Below are 21,126 nucleotides of genomic sequence, written 5' to 3'. Positions count from 1 at the left end.
AACAATTCTGAAAATGACTGCAAGGGTGAAGGTACTAGCAAAAGCATAATGGTACGATATGTGTCACAATGCAAGGATGACTTTTTATCCAATCAGAACAGTACAATACAAAGACAAAGCACAACACTAATGTCTAGCAGTTAAGAATAACTCTAAATAAACCACTGCTTGAAATCAATCTGTACATGTACACATACGTATTATTTTAAAATCAATATTGCTTTTTGAGAAATGATACAGTATTGCAAAACATTGCATAGTATCTCAATACTTTGATACTTCAATATTTTCTTATAATATTCTTATATTTGCATGTGCAAATAAATCAGGAAGACACTGATTGTAAAATGTAAAAAATTGAATGTGTTTTCATTTCTTCACAGAAACCATTTACAAAATATTTTTAAATATTTTAAAACAAACTCTGCTACACAGTCTTCATTATACAGTGAGTCCAAGAAGTATTTGATCCCTTGCTGATTTTCTTCGTTGGCCCACTAATAAAGACATGATCATTCTATACTTTTAATGGTAGATGTATTCTTACATGGAGAGATAGAATATTAAAAAGAAAATCCAGAAAATAAATCTAAGGAATATATATTAATTGATTTGTATTTCATGGAGTGAAATAAGTATTTGATCCCTTAGTATTCATTAGCAGTTCTGGCTTTTACAGACCAGTTAGACACTCCCAATCAACTTGTTACCTGACCTGAAGCCACCTGTTCTCACTAATCACTTGTGTGAAAAACACCTGTCCACAGAATCAGACAGATCACACAGATTTCAAGTCTCCAACATGGGTAAAACCAAAGAGCTGTCACAGGACCTCAGAGTCAGAATTGTTGACCTTCACAAAGCTGGAATGGGCTACAAAAAGATTAGTAAGGTGTTGGATGTGAAAGTAACAACTATTGGTGCAATTATCAGAAAGTTTAAAGAGTATAACATGACAATCAACAGACCTCGGCCCGGTGCTCCAAAGAAGATTTCGCCTCGTGGGGTGGCAATGATGCTGAGAACGGTCAGAAATCGTCCTGCAACCACTCCATGTACCGCACAATCCTGAGGGACAACCTCCTCCCCTCTGCCAGGGATCTGAAAATGGGCCGTGGTTGGGTCTTCCAACATGATAACGACCCTAAACATACAGCAAAGGCAACAAAGGATTGGCTCAAGAAAAATCACATTAAGGTCATGGAGTGGCCCAGCCAGTCGCCAGACCTCAATCCGATCGAAAATCTATGGAGGGAGCTGAAGGTCAGAGTTGCCAAGCGACAGCCCACCTACCTTCATGATTTAGAGAGGATCTGCAAAGAAGAGTGGGCCAAAATTCCCCCTGGTGTGTGTGCTAAACTTGTGGTTAACTACAACAAACGTCTCACCGCTGTGCTTGCAAACAAAGGCTTTGCCACTAAGTATTGAGTGTGTTTGGCAAGAGGGATCAAATATTTATTTTCCTCATTGAAATACAAATTAATTAAAATATATTCTTTAAAATTATATTCTGGATTTTTGTCTTGATATTCTGTCTCTCCATGTTAGAATATATCTACAATTAAAAGTGCAGAAGGATAGTGTCTTTATTAGTGGGCAAACAAAGAAAATCAGCAAGGGATCAAATACTTCTTGGACTCACTGTATATATTGCCTATTTTTTGTGGTGTGTTTTTTTCCTTTCAAGTTGTACATTGGTAGAGAATTCTGGGTAATTAAGGGCAAAAAAGGATACATCAGTTGTGTCCTTTAAATCATGCCAAATGTCGACTGCATTTTTTGGCTTTATACGTAGGTTTCTTTTTTTTTTTACTTCAGTACTTCTGTGATTAAAAACTACAGGTCATCTCAGCTGCAGCCTAGACTTTGGAATGCAGCTACAGAATTTATTATATGTATTATATGTATGTAGAAAATATTTAATTTGAAGGTACTTCCACAAAGTGCTTTGGTAGAATTACGTTATTTTGTATTGATGATTTTCATTATCTAATATGTTTCATTCATTCATTTATCAGGTCCAGCTGGGTTGGGTGATTATTTTGGCATGATGTGGATTCTTCGGAAAGTCCAAGAGACTGCTGAGACCCTTCCACTGGAGATCAGTCGACTGGTCAGCAAAAACTCAGAAGAGATCACAGCGAAAGCAAACCTCCTCAACAAACTCCACAGCAACGTTTTGACACCAGATAAGATCCCTGAGTTCTTCTTGCCTCCCAGGCTTAGCAGACGCTCACTTGTAGCTGCGGAAAGTACAGTTTCCCAACTGCTTGGTGGAAAGATACCTGACTGTGGTCTAAAATTTCCACCAAAACTTGATTTGACCCCTAAAACCAAACCAGATTTGAAGAAGAGCACTGTGGAGGGCCGAAGGGGTCCAAAGCCAGTTCCGTTTGCTCTGAAAAACTATGAGTCTGGTCTGTTTGAAAGTCCAAACACAAGGCGTAAAGAGTCGCTGTTCCACTCGGCGTTCACCAACTACAAGCTGGAGCGAGTGACCACCAGGGTGGTGCCAAAACTTCCCTCCATTACAGTGTTGAAGGCAAGCAGCGTGGAGAGTGATACCTCTTCCTCTGCTGACTCCTCCCCTCACAGTTCACCTCCTCCTTCTTGGCCAATCAGACGCAAACTGGGTTCCCTTTTGGCATCAACCGAATCACTTCATAAGGAAAATAAGACACTGTCTACTCTTAACGAAAATGTAAAGGTAACCCCAATTAAAGCCAATCGCCAAGGAACAGTCGCCCAACAGCCTAACAGCTCTACACTAGCCCCGCCCCTCCAGTTCCCAATGGACATGCTGCACTGCCAGGAACGCTTCCACAGTGAACACGTCCTACTCCTTTCCCAGACAGGTAGTGTTCGACTCTCTGCATCCTACTTCAGCACCTCCGGAGATCTACCTACGGTCCGAATCCGGGTGGTCTCTGTGGAAGGTCTGCGGGAGTCCGGTGACCTCAGACCCCTGCACTGCGCCCTGACCTTAAGTCTGACCCCTGGCAAGCTGCAGCGACAGCACAGCACCATCATAAGAAACTGCCGCAACCCCGTGTTTAATGAGGACTTCTTCTTCACGGAGCCTGGGGGGCAGGAGGGCCGGTTGTTGGAGATGGCGCTTAGAGTGAAGGTGCTGGATAAAGCCTCTGGGCTGGGGAGGGCTGCAGTGCTGGGGGTCGGCGTCAAACCTCTGTCTGAACTACTGACACAGTGACAGAACCATATCGACGCTGTCCAATTAAAAAAATGCATCTCCAAAACAGCAACTTTACAGAGTAAAAAACCCTTCTTTAGTTTCAGTAGAGGTCAATGTTAAATGAGTTTATTTCAGGTAATTTTTGAGAATTTCTGTTTGTCCATTCATCAAGTGTATTTGACACAGTATAAGTGATAATTTGTGTGTTCAAATTATGTAGTAACTAAAAAAAAAAACTGGAGATGATTGTTTTTTATTGGAAAGTGCCACTATTTAATGAGTAAGAATTGTTTTTTTAGGCCTGTGTTAAATTTTTTAATTGTAAAACAGTGTTGCTGACCAATCTAATCCATTATTTATGTATTTAAATTTTATAGAACGTGTAAATTGACTGTCATTTAATTCAGGCTCTCTTTCCCTTGTAAAGAGAGAAATTCATTGTGTGAAATCTTTAAGTGTAAATTTACAATAATTAAGCAAGAACGTGTTGTTATTGTCTACTGTATCATTTTCAAAACATCAGACATCCCCCTTTCTGTTCTACATAAGAATAAACTCTGTGTATTTATTTTTTTTCTCCTTAAAAATCAAGCTGAAAATATATTCGAGAACAAAAGATATGCTTCCTTTAAGTGATTGAATGAATTATCCCATTAGTTATTCTGAATCAAATTGAAGCATAGCTCTGGCTAATAGAATGACATTATTATAACTTAAGAATTACAGGGAAATGTACTGTTTTGGTTTATATCTAAACTGAATTGAAACATAAAGGTTTTTGCTTGGATTGCTATAAATGTGTAGAGTTAAGGAAATTATAATGTTGTGCACACTTACTCTTTTATGACATAAAAAAATACTAAAATGTCACCTGTGCAAAGATTTTGGCATCGTACGCATTGCAATATGCAAATAAGATTTTGCAGTTGTTATTAACTATCAGATGAATAAAATTGACAAGCCTTATCAACTCTTGAAAATTAAAATTGTTTCAGAAAATTCTAATAATTGACACATTTATGCAAACCATATATACTTTATAAACCATAAATTAGATATTTTCTAACCATAAATTAGATAGTAACAGTAGTCTGTTACTGGCTGTTTCTTTATTGAAAAGCTTAACATGACATAATTCTCTATCTCTATAAAGGCAAATTTTCTTACAGTATAACTTTCAGTGATAGTCAATGTGAAAATTATTTAATGCATTATTATTTAAAGCATTTCTTTTTGTCCATTTATCATCAATTTTATTTTTATGATTATTATTATTATTATTATTTAGCCAGATTCACAATCTACCAAAAAGTAAAAAACAACAACAAAGAAGATGCAAGGTTTATGCAGGACAGAAATGATGTGATATAACTTATCTTACTAATACAGCTTAAACATCTAATGAACCTGAATTCAGTAGAACCACATTTATCACTGCTGAAATCAACACAAGAGGGCAAGCATGAGCTTCTTACCTACTGCAGCACTGAGTTTGTGGATCGGCAGGAGAATCACTAATCTGAAATCAAACTGTTTAATCAGAGTTAATTGTAATTAACATATGTAGCATATCAACAATTCCCCTCTTTCCCACTCGCCTATGTACCCATTTACAGTACACACACACACACACACACACACACAGGCTGCGGGAGGTGGCACACGTCGGGTCCAGGGTGGCACTGAGCAGGAATAAAAACAGTCTTAATTAGTCCAATAAAACCCCAAGTGCCTGCTCTAATAGAGAGATGAATGTGCAGAGGACGCTGCAGAGGACCTTTCTGTTAACCGCTGTCAAACAGTCAATTACCACGAAATGAGCCATGCGTGCACCTCCCAACACTCATCACCGGTACCCATGAAAGATGAACATGCCATAAACGTGTGAACACACACACACACACACACACACACACACACACACACACACACACACACACACACATACATACACATACACAATGGTTATAAACAAAGGGCTCACATGGATACTGAAGTGTTTTTCAAACTAAAATCCACCTGCCATTTTTTGAGCATATGGTCATTTATCTTAACCAGTAACAGCCCTGTAATTCAGAAATGCGGTTAATTTCAAATACAAGAAGTCAATAAGCAGCAACAATTAACTTACTTTATGTCTAAAGGTTTGTGGACAGGACGCCCCTTCTACTAAATGCATTCAGCTACATTAAGTTGCAACCATAGACTATGTACGAATAGACTGGACAGAGCATCATCTCTCAAAAGTAAAGCCACCACAGGTCGGGCGCCCCCTGCTGTTCAGTTACAGAAAGCAGTGTAACCACACCCATGCCCATAGGTTTCAATGGCAAAACAGACAACTTTCAATCAAGTTTTATTCCTAATATACTGTAATTCTACCTCCATTATTTAAATGTGACAGCTAGGGTAACCTCTGCTTATATTGTCAATTTTTATATTAAGACAGAATTCGTTTTTTAAAACGTTATTCAGCTCTATTCAAAAAGGTGTGGTTATTGTAAAAGGGCTGGGTTACACCTAGCCAGGGTGGGACTAATGACTGTATGGGTGTGACCAATAACAGACCGTCAGCAGAACCTGCATCTTGCAGCCCTCAGGGGAGGGTTTATTCAAATGAATGGGAACGGCGACACAGCGTCCATCTTTTTTACAGTCTCTAGTTGCATCCATTACTTACACAGAGATGAAGAGAATTACAGTATGTCTCTGGAGCAGATAATGCCTAATGCAAGGTTTGGGCTAGAGGGGTATATAGGTATTTAGGTCTGGAGCAGTGAAACTACAGAAACATGGTTACATTTCTACACACATGGTAAAATATATATCTTTCTATCTGGGATGCACCAAATATTGGGCAGCTCAAAAAATATATGGGACATTCCAGGATTTTGGTAAATTTCCTGTCCCACCACTTAAATTTCAAATGTACATATCCAAAATATCTAAATGAGTATTTTTTGTGAACAATGTACTTGTTATAAGACAAACTGTAAAATATGGTGGAAAAATAAGCTTTCAAAAGGCCGTTTTCTCTTGTCCCACTCATTGGATGACCAACTCCTTTGGCAAATTTAACAATTAAAATAAGCTCTAAATAAATTACTTCCTCTTGTATATTGTTGATATGCATCTCCTTTACTTATGAAAACAACTTCTTTGGTCTACATTATATTGCATGTTACAGTTTTTATGCTATTTAGTTGTGTCCCACAACATGCACGCAACCCTGTTACCATAAGGAATTTTACCTGGCAGAGAAAGAGTTAAAAATATTTGTCTACTGCCACAAAGGAAGTGACATCACAAGGACATTTTCTGCCCACATGGCAAGACCAAGAGTAAGTACTCTAACAATTTTCAAGCTTTTTTTTCCAAATATGTTTGTCCAAGTTGTGTGTGTCACTCAGTGAACGCAACCCTGTTACTCTAATAATGAGTAGAGTCATTTTTTTCTTTATATACTTATATAACCATGTTTGTCCTTGATCTTGTATACATAGCTAAATTTTACAGTTAGCATCTGTTCCTGGGGTAAACCACAACTTAGCCTAGATTTGCAACCCTGTTACTCACAACCCTGTTACTGTAAGTTACCAAATATATTGCATAATCTAATTTACAAAACTGCTTTGATACCTGAGCTTGACGAATCAAACTTTTTGATAATCTATTACTTGTATTTAATAAATACATGACTGAAAATGATCAAATTGAAGATCAAATTTTCAGAAGTGACCACCCCTGAAATGTACCAAAATCCTGGAATGTCCCATATGCCAAAAAGCAGTTTTATAAACGACAGTGGCAGGCCCACAGGGAAGGGGGTGGGGGAGAGAGCCAGCAGGGAATGACAAACAACAAGTGTAAGCTCAAGACATTCAGTAAAGTTCATCATATTACACTTGGTGTCAGTTTAAAGACTCTTCACAAACTGGCTGATTTCCAGATAAAGGTAAGAGCTGCACAGGAGGTAACAACTTTAGCATATGTTTGTTTGAAAAATGTCTGGCTGCATTTCTCTGTGTGAATTTCATGTGAATATGTGACTTGAGTAGCAACACTTAAGTGTTAAAAAACACTCATTTGTGACAGAACATGCAAGACAGACATACATATAGACTTTTTTACGTATTCAGTAAAGAAAAAAGAGGAAAATAAAATGAAAAAAAAAATCAGCTAAAACTGTGTTTTGTGTTTTGTGTTCTGACGATATTTGTTAAATGGAATGGGGGTCACAGAGTGATTTCAGACATACTGTTTATAATTTGTGGGCATCAGATCTGGGAACCTTTTATTAAAATGAAGGAGACTCCCTGACATTCTGGGAAAGGTAGGCCCCCAGCATTTCATTTTGGTGCTTCTGTGTCTTTTACAAGATTCAAATGTTGGTGTTTTAAGCACTGCGGTGCATTGCTGTTAGCACTGACATGCTACTAAAACCTAGCATGAATTAGCGGCATTGTAAAAGACCCTTTTCCTCTTTTTTTTTAACCATATTTGTATATTTATGGTCCAAACTGAAGACCGAGGTATAGTGATAACCATGCACCCGCTTCTTTAAGACATGGTGACTCTAAAGTCTCTGAAGTTTTCTCTTTAAAGGAGTCAAAAGCTAAACGAACTCTTTGCCAAAAAGCAACTCTTTGCTTTAATAATTCATGAGACGTAATCATAAAAAGTAGCCTAATGTCAGATAATCTACTATATTGAATGTCGTTAAAGTAGATGTTGTGGAAGTGGAGGACCTTGTTAAAGGGGCAGAGAGATGGCTATTTCATTAGCCAAAAGTGCTGTCTGACAAAGAGTTATTGTAATCTTCTCTATTGTCCGAGTGACCCCCACTCTTTAGCTAATGCAGCCTGGACCAGGTTTTTATTGGGGCTGGCTCAGTTAACATGGCACGGACAAGAAATACATGGCCAGTAATGAAGCTCAGCGATGAAGTAACACACCCACGTGCCTTCGCTGAACGCTAGCAGCTGGTAACTGTAGAGCTGCTGACTGCAATACATGAATCACACCAACCCACGCATCATGAAGTGAAAGGGTGGGGCTGCAAATCCAGAATGTCTAGTTTGGTTTGAAGTGTATTGTAGTTTAGATCTCTAAGGGATTAACTAGATTACTCCTACTGTTTATACTGATACAGTATATTTTATACTGTTAACACACACATACTACACTTAATACTGTTCAACTATCTACCCCAAACTGTAAAAAAAATGTTTTCCAATTATTTTCTGTGTTTAACCCAGAGTGAAACTTTAAAGGAACATTAAGGATTATATTTTCTGAGGATGTATCATGAGATACAGCAGAGCTTTAGACAGTATTCTTTTTATTATTATTTAATCTGTGTGGTATGTCACGGAAATCTTTGTGGCTTGTAGCCTCTGAATCTGCACACTGCCATTCCCCCAGTCACATTTCCACACTCAGGGTTGCCAGGTGTAGACAATAGCACGCAAACGGTGTGCCAAAGCCATGGAAACAGGCAAGCTGACTATTTTTCTTTTGATAAGGTAATCACCGAGCTTCAGTGATAGGACAAACAGGCATTTTGGACACTAAAATGTACTATATTTTCACTGATTAGTTACAGAGTAAGACTTTTTTAGCTTGACACTCTGTGTCAGTCTGGCAACCTGTGTGAGCTTCATGTCTATTGTAAATTGTATAAATACATCTCATCCTCTATCATCATTTTTATTGCAAAACTAGGCATTCTTTTTCAGAGGCAGCACAAAATCTTTATCCTCAGTATGCCATTTAAATATGTTTTCATCTTTTCAGCATATAATTTTTATTAGAACAGCAAATAAACTCTATTTTTTTAAATCATGTCAAGTCAAACAAATAAAAAAAATTGAATATTACCTTCAAGGTTGAACATCAATGTATTAATTTACTGCATTATTTGAGTTTACTGTAGAACTACTCATATATAAGCACCTAATTCCTTACTACTACAGAGCATGCAGCTGTTATTTCAATGTTCACATATGTTACAATGAGCCTGTAGCATATGAGTGCTTTATACATTTTTTACATTTCTGCAAAAATTACAGTCCACAAAAAACTAAGCCTGGATTCTTATTTGAATGATCTGTACCACCTTAAAAGCTGAACATGCTGATTATAAAGGGCTAATTAATGCATCTTCTGAAGACTATTTGTCGCTGCAGCAGCATTTAATGTGGAATGGCTAATTCGAAAAAGTCTAATATGTCATTTGATTGATTCACTAAAATGTATTTAAGAAAAATAGATAGCAGCTACTTACCTATAGTGCTGTGGCTTGTGCAGGTGCTACCTAAAGCTCTAAATGACAATATATTTGTTTGAAATTTGGGAAAATCGTTGTCTGTAGTTTATAGACTAAAACAACAATGTTCATTTACTCAAACAAATACCTATAAATAGCAAAATCAGAGAAACTGAGTGGTATCTTACTTTTGTTCAAAGCTGTACATTATCTCATTCATCTTCTTTTTTTCTGTGTGTTTTCTTTGCAAATCAGCACAGTAACAACTTTTTGTTTAACTATATTGAAAAAAAAAACACGCTGCATTGCGTCAGATCTTGGTAGTTGTTTTTGTGACAAATCATTTTATTGGAGAGCAGACAGACCCTTCTGGGGTTCTTGAAATATGTAGTCCTGATTAAAAGATTTAGAGAAGCTGACGCTCGCAAAGTTGTGTAGTTTAAATCCTGCATTAATTAAAGACTGTGCAGCCTTCTGATAAACTATGCACACAAGTTTTTTATTGAAAATTTGTATGTAAGAGCAAATGAGATCTAGTGCTTTGGTCACAGTAACCCAACTAACGCACACCAAACATTTAACTTCCACTGGATTCTCAGCAGAATATTACTCTAGTCTGCTTAAACAGTGTGTTAATTCAATGAACTGCACTTCATTATAATGCAAGTGCCCAGCCCTCTGCGGCAGTGCTTTACAGCTACAGTGGTAACAGGGTGCAGAGGACCACCGCACTCAAGTCTACAGGCACTTCTCCATCAGTGGAGCCTTTAACCAGGCGTATGAGCCTAATTTCCAAAGCCAGACGAATTAAAACCTTGAATCTATCAGTGCAATTATGTGTTTTAAGCAATTTAGATAATACCTCTGTTGTAATATGACCAATCTGCGCTAAATTTACTGCCTGACCGGTGGAATATAATGTCGCACTAAGTTGCGGTGCTGTTGCTGGGGCCGACGGTGATGAGGAAGCTAATGAATTAAGCTGCTCATTACAAAGGCCGGGTCTTTCTGGTCATTAAAGACGAGCATGTCGAATGTGTCACCTCCAGCCCCGCTGAAGTCAGAATAATTAAAAATAATATCTCATATCCGATTCAACCCCTCAACATGCATCACAGCACCAACTTCACCACGACCCCACTCCCATTCATCATAATTATAAGATAATTAATGTTTAAAAAAATTCCATGTTGAAAAAATGTAATAAAAAAAAAAAAAAAAAAGAAAGAAAGAAAGAAAAAACACTCTTGTCCACGTTGTCAAGTCAGAGTACTCTAACCGCAATAAGATATGACCACATGTTTGGTTTGAACTGAGATGAACAGTGGTTTCTTTCATGTCTTGTGTGACTTTGAATGTTCAGCTCCATCTTGGGAGTATAAACTGACCTATTCAGGTTCTCTTCCCACAAGTGTGCCAATCAAGGTACTATACCTACAGTATCTTTTACCTTATACCAATTACAAGTACTGCATACTGCCCAATGATCAAGCTTGTAATCTAATAGAAAGATATTTTTATGTTAAGCTGTTTTTTGTATGCAAGAAAAATGCTTTTTATAGTTTACTAAAATACTATACAAAAATATTTCTGATAATAAGTCCTTTGTACTGCCCAATGAACAAGTTTGTAATCTAAAAATAGTAACATTTTCTGCTTGAAGCTGCTTGTTCTTTATTGAAATCCATTATAAGAAAATTCTAAATGTAGTTTACCATACTGAAACAAGACGAACTTCAAAACAAGCAATCATTTATTACTGCATACTGCCATAAAAAATAGTCTATAACCTTAAAATAAAGAAATGTTTGTCTTAATTAGAAAAACAGGCAGATTTATATACAATATCTAGAATTTCAAATTTAAACCCAGTGTCTCATGACACAAATCCTAACAATCTGAGTTATTTCTTTTAGAAAAAGCAAGAAAGTTTGGCAGTGGATTTAGACACTTTCACTAGATAAGATGACTACACAATTTAAAACCTCTAGAAGATGTACAGCACACTTATTTGATTTATTTACGTATGATTTTATAACCTTAACAATAAAAATTCATTAAGTATGTGGACCTGATGTACACAGAGTTGGGTGCGTAAGAGAGTGAAAGAAAAAAAAATAAAGAGAGAGAAAGAGAGAAAGCAGGCAGGTTGATCCTCATCAATATTGACTAAGACAGGCACCGTGGGTGTAGTTTTCACCTCACTCGGCCACTTGTGCATCTAAATTATTTGTTCAGGGGCAGGTTGGGTACACTCTCGGTGTGAGTGTGTGTGTGCGTGAGGGTGTGTGTGTAGGTGTACGAGTGTGCCTTTGCCATGCTAAACAGTCACACTCTCAATGGCCTCCAGACTGGCAGCTTTTGTCTGGTGAAGAGGACCAGCTCATGGACTTCAAAGGTGAAATTATGTCAAGACCAACAAGACAAAACGACTTTATCAAACGGCTGCTTTTGAAGTCAGGGGGTGATCTTGAATCTTTGCAGGTTTGTGACTGGCAGACACACACACACACACACACACACACACACACACTTGCACACACTATCTAACTTTCACTCGTAAGAAGTTTAGGAGTTTAGGAAAGGTCCCTGCTGAACTTTGTCTTATTACAGCTGAACTTTATCACTGCCTTAAGAGGAATTTCACCAATATTTTTTTTTAAATCTCTGCAAATTAAATGGTTAATATTAGGACCACACAATACTGGAGAAAAATAACATTTGTGATATTTTGTTCTGAGATATATACAGATATTTTTTTATTTATAATTATTTTTTATTTAACTGAACAGGTATTCAAAAGACAAGCATCAAATAACATTTGTACATTATAATTTCCCAAAACAAAAATAAAAAACGAAACACCTCACACTATCAACCCACCACTAATCCCCGATAGCCAACTTGATTTGCCTTATGGTTAAAATAAAAAAGAAAGAAAAAAAAAAACATGCAGCAGGGGAGGTCTTGTACAGATTCCGCACACTGAGATGTGCGATGAAAATAATTTTGGAACTTCACTTAGTCTAAAGTGATGGTTTGCATATTTTCAAAGTGAGATAACAATGGGTTCCAAATTTTGTAAAAATATATAGTTGATCCTCTAAGCAAATGCTTAATCTTTTCTAAATATATACCGATATTTAAAAAATTACATTTTTACCAAATTTTGCAGCTCTACTTAAAATGTTAAAGTCAAAGTGGTTTGGTACAAAAAACCCTCTGTAAAAGGGAACTTTATGAGTCAGAGGTGAGGAATGCCTCTAAAATCACAGTCAGTCTAGAATATGTGTTAAAATAATTATTTTTAAACCATTTATATTGGGGGAGGTATGTTCCACTAAACACACATAGTAGCCGTAATGTTGTGTACATACTTACAACATTGCTAAAATGTTGCCCAAAGGTTGCACTGCTTACATATCATCGACACCATTGTTTCAACCTCTTGGTTATGAGACTACCTTTTGACAACATTACAAAATTTCAATAAAGCTCCATTATTCATTATCTCACAGTGAAACACATTACATTGTATATTTCAGAACATTTAGTGCATTTCAGTGTTGCGACAATGTTGAAGACACAGAAACTTCGGGTTATAAAAAAAACATTTTTACACTGTTTTAGGCTAGAAATAAACAGTGTATCATTTTATATAAAATGTCAGCAATGTTAGAGATGTTAAAGATGATTAAAAATGTCATTAGATAAGTAATAAAACACAATTAGGAGTGTGCTAGATTAGCATAAGTAATAGTTTACCGCAGAATAAATGGTAGTTTAGGACAATTACCAAATTAAAACCTGATAGTTTGGAATGAGTAACGTTTTATAACACAGGAAATACTAGTTTTGCATATTTTTCTAAAATGTCCATGTTTTACTCTTTTACTTTTTGAGATGATGTTAATCTGGCAGCTGTTTGACACTTTTTTGTGTCAATATGTGGTGATAAATAGTCAAATAGACATTTAGGAGTTAGGAGTTTTTTCCTCCTCCTGTAAAGAGTTTTTTTTTGTGTGACAGCTGCAATAATTAAGTTTAGCGCACAGTAAATGCTAAATTATTAAAAATAAAGTAGTGTTCTCCAAATTAAAAGTCAAGTTGACAGCTAACAGCAGCATTAAAGCTAGCACTGAGCTGGCTAGTTAGCTGTGTGGTGTAAGAAATGCACCAGTCTGATGGCAGCTAACTGAAAATGCTAACTCACCAGTAACAGTTGATTAGCTTTGTGTAGCAGCTTCTTAGGTAATAGATAAAGACCATCACTGTCATTATAGACATTTAAAGCTTTTTTTTTTTTTGCTTTTGTGACTAACATAAAACCTAAAAGAAATAGAACTGTCTCTAGTGCCTGGAAGCAACAGGTACTGTTATGTTTTTAAACAGAGATAATAGTGAGGCACTTTTTGCTCCTTCAGGCTGATAATGTTCAGCTTTACTAAAAACGTTCTAAAAATGAAAAATCTATTTTAAGATCAGAGTATTTGCTTCATAAGTATTCACATACAACACAGATTATTTTCATAGATTTGTTTTAGTATGTAGTGGAATGTATGTAAAACATTCCCTGTACAGTTACACTGTTACAGACTGTTCTAAGCTTATTAGCCTACATTTGTAAATAAATTTTGAGTGTCTATACATAAAAAATTATGACTGTTTTGTACTGTAGTGCACTACACACACACACACACACATATAAACATATATATATTGAAAAGGAATTCTGGCACATTATGTATGTATATTAATGTGTCAGAATACCTACATGTTTCTTATTACTGTCAGTATACAAAGCAAGAATAAAAGAAAAAAGTCACACAATTGAAACTTAAATCAAATTATATTTATTTTACAAAACATCTTGTTATAAATATTTCAAAGGAATTATAGAATAACGTTATCACACCAAAGTCTCTGAGTTCCCCTGCTTGAGTGTCAGCTTAACAAATCAATAAATACATTATATTTGGATTATCTTAAAATGTGGAATTAAGGCTCTAAGGTCTCTAGGGTGAAAATCATGTTAGTAAACATCACAATAAAATAGTATTCACATTTTGAAGCAGGTCATTAGAGTGAGCATTTTGAAGATAGAATATCGTAACATTTACATCTGCGTATTTATACAGTATATTAATATAAAATGATTCACATTTGACTTTGGGTTTATTTCATAATAACATAATTCACTCTTCCTAAAACAGTGCATTCCAGAGCAGTTTCTTTACTTTACAAAGGCAGACACGCATGCGAGGCATGCCAGAATATGTACAAATACTTTCTCTGTTAGTTATCTTTCTGCTTTTATACAGTCTTGACACATTTACAGCACACACAAATAATTCAGAATGAGTCCGAGAGTTGAAGCAGTGCCGTGTGTCAAATATCATTTCTGCAATTAATAAGAGATACAAAAAAAAAAACCAGAAAACCATGGTTTAAAGATGATTGTTATCACACGTGTGTTATCCCTGCTAGAGATTATCACAGAGAAGTGCCATGATAGAAAAAAAACACCAGAAGATCTGTACACTGTGGGTCAGTTCTCAGACAGGAATGAAGCCTCGACCTTTTATACAGAAACTCAGAATATAATGGTTGGTTCGGTATAACCCATGTTTGGGAAAAACAACCCTGATAAAAATTAATATATAACATAGTGTCAGTACATTGAGGTACTGAAAATGGGCTCTGTTACCCTTTTTGGTATTCAGAACCCTTTCTTAAACCAGTCACAAGTTGTTTTTATTCTATATAAATGAAACCTATAACCAAGCGACAAACATTTAAATGTTTTTTTTTAGCTGTCATGGTTCTATCGTTACTGAAGAACCCCCATATTTTAGTGCAGTGGGTCCAGATTCTCTTCCCAAGGCTGAGAAATAAATACAATAAATATAAGCTCTGCAGGATCTTTTTTAGAGTCCGCTTAGTCTTCAAGTAAGAATCTATACAATATAAGAGATAAATACAATACAGTTTGCAGCACCTTACGCTGTGTCCAAGTTTACACTGTTCACTCCCAGTGGCTTTGTCAGTACCACAGTATCTGAAGCAGTAGGTGCTAGGGGTATAAATCTCTGACCTCCCATTGATTGGGTTTGGTTATGATTCTTCAGCGCAAGGGTGTTCATTCTTTTTATCACACAGACTGAGTGACTGCAGTATGTCATTCCAAAAAAGCTCAAATACACCTGAATGCTACTTTTTAAGCAGTTGGCCTCAGTTGGATTTAAACTGTTGCCCTTTTCAGATAACAGTGAACACCCCTAGTTAACATTTAATAGATTGTGGCATTTCCAAATCTACTACAATTCATTTGATTAGATTATTTTGACATGACCAGAAACTGAATACTCAAATGACACAGTTTCTTATCAAGTAGTTGTTCCAAATTTGCCTTCACTAAAGAAACCTTGAGGAATCCATTTTTTAAGGATGTAGCAACGGTTTGTGGTAATTTTCCTCTATATGAAGAACCATTTATCTATTTAAATTGATAAATATAGACAACGTGTTTAGAACTTATACTAAAAAACCTTTGATGAACCCTACTTTTAATAGTCTTATCTTATGATGATAAAGATGCACCTTTACACCCCTACTACCTACCATTGCAACTCCATCACATTGAAGACTACAGCAGGGCAGCATGCAGAGTTCCACTCTTGTCCTCCACCAGATCCGTTGTTTCTCTGTCGAGCCGGGACAGGCTAGTCAGAGCAGGCATGGCAGCCAGCGTTGGGGTGGGTTTGATGGGCACAGGCACTGCTGGCATGTTGGCACCTCCGGGATGGTGGTAGAGCCCCTTGACGGCCACCCCAAAGTGAGGGTACTCGGTCGACATGGGTGGTGGCTCGGCCAGGACCCCCATGTGGGGCCACACAGGGTTGACCACACCGCCCAGACCAGGGGTAGGAACCGGGTACCCTAAGTGATGCATGACAGAGGCGATGGGCATCACACCTTTATAGTCTCGTCCAATCAGGCTCTCGATGGCGAAGGGATGCTTAAAGCCGCCGGCCTGGGCATAGCTCTGGAAGTGCGAGGAGAGTCGCCCCACAGCTCCCAGGTAGTCTGGATGAGTGGCGGTCAGCTTGGCTGGGTGATGCGGATGGTGGCTGTGGTGGTGGTGGTGTGGGTGGTGCTGCTGGGTGTGGTGGTGTGGGTGATACGGATGCAGGGCAGTCTTGTGCTCTGCCCGCAGGACCTTGAAGCGCTTCCGTCGCCGCAGGAAGCTCCCGTTCTCGAACATGTCACCACAGTCTGGGTGCAGCGCCCAAAAGCTGCCCTTGCCAGGCTGGTCGGGTCGTCGTGGGATCTTGATGAAGCAGTCGTTGAAAGACAGGTTGTGGCGGAGAGAGTTCTGCCAGCGTTGCGTGTTCTCGCGGTAGTACGGGAAGCGTTCCATGATGAATTTGTAGATGTCACTCAACGGCAGCATCTTCTCTGATGAGTTTTGAATGGCCATGGCCGTCAGCGAGATGTATGAGTAAGGCGGCTTCTGGTCGCTGTAGGAGTTCTTGCCCGGCCGAGGCATGGCACCGAGAGTTCAGGAGGGTCTTGCCTCTTCTTGGATGAATGCAGATTTGAAGAGCAGTGTCAGACAGTTAGTGATGTAGCTGATCTCATAAAGACAATCTTCCACTTGGAGACAGAACCATCCATCACCTAGCACATCCACAGCAGTTGAGAAAACACAAGTCTGGCCTACAGTTCACAGAGACCTTAAAGCACACACAAAACCAGCGCCAGGCTCACTCACACTCAACACTTGGAGACTTTTCTTTCCTCAAAGTTCTCCTGCGCGCGTGCCATGCGCGCGCCCTCGCCGGAGCGCACGAGCATCACGGAGCTGCGCGTAAAAAGGAGGCAGCAGCTTTATGGAGACGGCGGGAGTCAGAGATGAGGAGGAGAGGGGTGATAAAGGGGAGGAGATGGGTGATAACCGGTGGGATGTGTGGGTGGGGGTGAGAGGGTGGGGGTGCGTTTTACATACGCGGGGCTTCATCCGTACCAATGAGAGCGCGCACAAAGCACCATAATGCGCGCTTTGAATAACAATCATAAGAAGATGATGCTGATAAATAGTTTTTACACAGAAAAATAAGCGAGTCTGCCTAACAGTGATACTTAATGAATTGAACTGGAATTACATTTGTTAAATGCTAAATAAATGTTTTTTGTTTGTTTTGTTTTTTAATAAAAAGTAAATGCTTAAACGAATTCTGACATTTTAGCCATATACTAAAAACGACCTTCGACTTTGGAAAATAACAACATAAAAATAAGCATATAAATAAACAAGTAAATCGAAAAAGTAAAACTTAAATAAACAAAAACAAATTTGCTCCAACTCAGTATTTATTACGGTATTTTAGACACATGCATTTTAAAGATATATTTTAAACAGCCTGTAAATTAACAAAAAAATAAATAAAATTGACTGTTGAAAACAGATATTTTAAAAAATCTGACTTTGAATTTTACAGAATTTACCTTTAGCTCTACAGTCAGATATAAATACTATTTAGTTATATGTGCACTCTCTGTTCTCTGTTTATTTATTTATTATGATATTATCTATTCCTCTAGAAATATCCCGAATTAACGATGTAACAGTGGGAATGTTCGTTATAATTTTTTAGTCTTTCTTATTATTACTATTTATTTTATTTATTTGTGTTATTGATTGGCGGGTAATGTTTAAGAAAATGAAAAAACAAATAAAAACAAACAAATAAAACAAAATCAACAAATGTCAGTACGTTCCTGTGTGAGCGCGCGTGCGTTTGTGCGTATGTGTGTGTGGTTATTCCCTCAATTGCTCCTTTGGCCTTTTAGTCCCCCATAGGTCCTGCGGGTCGATCTGAATTAGATTAATGAAGAGAGAGAGAAAGAGAGAGAGAGGGCGGGGTCCATCATTGAAGTGTGATCTATCTATCTGCACACACATACAATGCCTTAGCAGGTTTATTACCACATGTACAAAAAGTGGAAATGTACTGTGAAGTACAGCATACTTTAGGTCCAACTGTGTCTCTGAAAAACAGTTGTAAAACCATTTTGTACAAATATGAGCCTTACATACCCATGACGGCATTTTCTGAGTGTACAGTTTTGGAAAAAATAAGAGACCACTTAAAAGTTATGAGTTTCTTTCATTTTACGAAACTGAAAACCTCTGGAATATAATCAAGAGGAAGATGGATGATCACAAGCCATTAAATCAAGCTGAACTGCTTGAATTTTTGCACCAGGAGTGGCATATTTATCCAAAAGCAGTGTGTAAGATTGATGGAGGAGAACTTGCCAAGATGCATTAAAAACTGTGATTAAAAATCAGGATTATTCCACCAAATATTGATTTCTAAACCCTTAACATTTTTATGAATATGATCTTAAATTTCTTTGTATTATCTGACGTCTGAAAGCTCTTCACCTTTTTGTTATTTCAGCCATTTCTCATTTTCTGCAAATAAATGCTCTAAACATTGATGTAAATACCTAAACATATACCTATAAATGAGGTTCAGAAACGGAATTTCAAGAAACGTAATAAATGTGTGCATTATATTTATTTAATTTAAGCATTTAAATATTTGTTTGTGTTTTTTGTGTGGTAATTGTACTAATGGAAAACGCGCGAAAATAATAAAAAATAAACTACATAAAAATTAAGGGGCACTGGGGTTCCTTGCTGGCTTAGGGGCCTTGGTGGCTGGGGGGCCTTGGTGGTCTGATTACAGCGCTTCTAGGCTGACTCGTCCCTGATGCGCAAAATAACAGATCACGCGCAGCTTTACGCACCGCGCGCGCGCGTCCTTTAGATCAATATTAAACCTGCTCCCACTACAAACCCAGAGCGCCAGTTTAAACAGACAGCAGCACGCTGACAACACACACACACACACATATAGTCTATATAACACACAGGCAGTGTTAACAGACAGCAGCAGGCTGGAGCGCAGCATTGACTCATTAGACGGGATTTCAGCGTTTAACTCCTGCACCAGTAACTAGTTGTAAAGTGCACCTTCCGGGCATGTGCAGCATATGCTGGAATTATCCTTAATTGACTAATTACATAAATTACTCGTTAATTTTACAGCACATCAATTATAAAAGATATATCAATTAATTTTGCATAAATTAAAAGCTGAACGTGGCAAAACAAAAAGGGAGACTGGGAGATGAGGAGGATGCGGGGTGGTGGGGGGTGCTCAGGGGCCGCGAGGCGAAGTGTGTGTGTGTGTGTGTGTGTTAGAGATGTTGGTGGGGGGTGCTGTCTGTTTGTTCCAAGATGCTAATAATTATTTTTGCAGCTCTGGGCTAAAGACTGTAGCTCTCTCTCTCTCTCATTGTGGAAGAGGACGTGAAGGAGACCCGCAGTCTGAGGCGCAGCGCTAATGCCGGAGAGTAATGTCAGACAGCCCCGAGTGAAGGAGCGGAGCAGCAGCGCCTCAAGGACAAGGCGTTTAAATCAATTAAACAGCTCCTGCTGGGAAACCGAACGGGACCAATGCGCTATACAGCTCCCCGGACAACTACTGACATTAAACTACTGACCAATAGCAAAACAGGGTGGTCACTAATAATAGCCAATCATAACTCACCAGTCATAAGACAGCAGAGTTAGACAATATTGAATTGCGAAGTAAACTATTAACTTTATAAGCTATAAACAGATTGCCTAAATTACATTATTATGTTTCTTGTTAAAAGTTGATCTCACTAAATAGTCTGTTTTGGTAAAATGTACAAATTGTAGTTGAACATTAGTTGAAGCCAGGCCAATTTCTTTTCACATGCTCAGTTTGTCTCTTTAGTTAAATAGGAATTACTGACCAGTTCTGCAAGGGTTGACCTGTTATTGGCCATTCGCTCCTGGCAACAACTATTTGCATATTGGTCTGTCCTCCCACCTCTAACTTACCATCAGGGTGTAATCAGGCTGCTTTCTTCTGGGTTTAATACACTGGCATAAAAATAAGTCTCCACCTGGATTTAACTAAGTAAATGATGTGGGGTTGCTGCAGTTGGTCAGGTCTGGGTTCAGCAACAGTATGTTCTAAAAGAATGAGGTCAGCTGACTACTTGAATATACTGAATATAGACCTGGTTATTCCATCAATGGATTTCTTTTTCCCTGATGGTACGGGTATGTTTTAAGATGACAATGCCAATGTCAGAATCTTGAGGAAAATTAATCCAACACTGGACTGAATGTAATATTGCGATATTGCAGAAGCTTATTGAAACAATGCCACAGTGAATGTGTGCCGCCATCAAAGATAAAGGCGGTCCAACATAACATTATGGTGTGGGACAATGTGATGTGTGTGTGATAATGTTGTGTGATAATAGTAACTGTCCCTTAGTGTTGAAGGCTATAAGAGCAAGTTACTATGTTTTGCGTTGCTGAGTGTGACCACATCCTGGCCAGGCCCTTGAACACAAGCTTATGACTGACAATAGGACTGACATGTAATTGTACATTCCCATTTCCAGTTGCTAACTTAAATTGACTGTAATGGGTAGGGAGCCCTAGCTCTCCAGCCCAGAAGGTTTTAGAACCCAAGTGCAGAGCAGCAGAATACAAAGCAGGTAAACTCGACATGAACCCCTCAACACAGGTGGAAAACAAAAGGCCGAA

General features: G+C 37.9%; 2 protein-coding genes across 2 annotated transcripts; one reads left to right on the top strand and one right to left on the bottom strand.

Annotated features, from left to right (window-relative positions):
- The first annotated feature begins 2,019 nt into the window (after positions 1–2,019).
- Positions 2,020–3,700, top strand: LOC103029345 (C2 calcium-dependent domain-containing protein 4C). The gene has a single exon (XM_007260165.3). It carries the CDS (start codon positions 2,048–2,050, stop codon positions 3,209–3,211), a length of 1,164 nt encoding a protein of 387 aa, XP_007260227.3. The 5' UTR covers positions 2,020–2,047; the 3' UTR covers positions 3,212–3,700.
- Positions 3,701–14,325: 10,625 nt separating this feature from the next.
- Positions 14,326–17,269, bottom strand: foxb2 (forkhead box B2). Its single transcript, XM_022663578.2, has one exon. It carries the CDS (start codon positions 17,008–17,010, stop codon positions 16,108–16,110), a length of 903 nt encoding a protein of 300 aa, XP_022519299.1. The 5' UTR covers positions 17,011–17,269; the 3' UTR covers positions 14,326–16,107.
- Positions 17,270–21,126: the final 3,857 nt, after the last annotated feature.

Source organism: Astyanax mexicanus, chromosome 12 (genome assembly GCF_023375975.1).
Source record: "Astyanax mexicanus isolate ESR-SI-001 chromosome 12, AstMex3_surface, whole genome shotgun sequence".
NCBI lineage: Eukaryota > Metazoa > Chordata > Actinopteri > Characiformes > Acestrorhamphidae > Astyanax > Astyanax mexicanus.
Note: the sequence above shows the minus strand (reverse complement) of the source record. Positions and strands in the feature narration are given on the sequence as shown.

Excerpts from the sequence above, each read along its gene's own strand:
- foxb2 (XM_022663578.2), bottom strand. The coding sequence starts at position 17,010 with ATGCCTCGGCCGGGCAAGAACTCCTACAGCGACCAGAAGCCGCCTTAC.
- LOC103029345 (XM_007260165.3), top strand. The coding sequence starts at position 2,048 with ATGATGTGGATTCTTCGGAAAGTCCAAGAGACTGCTGAGACCCTTCCA.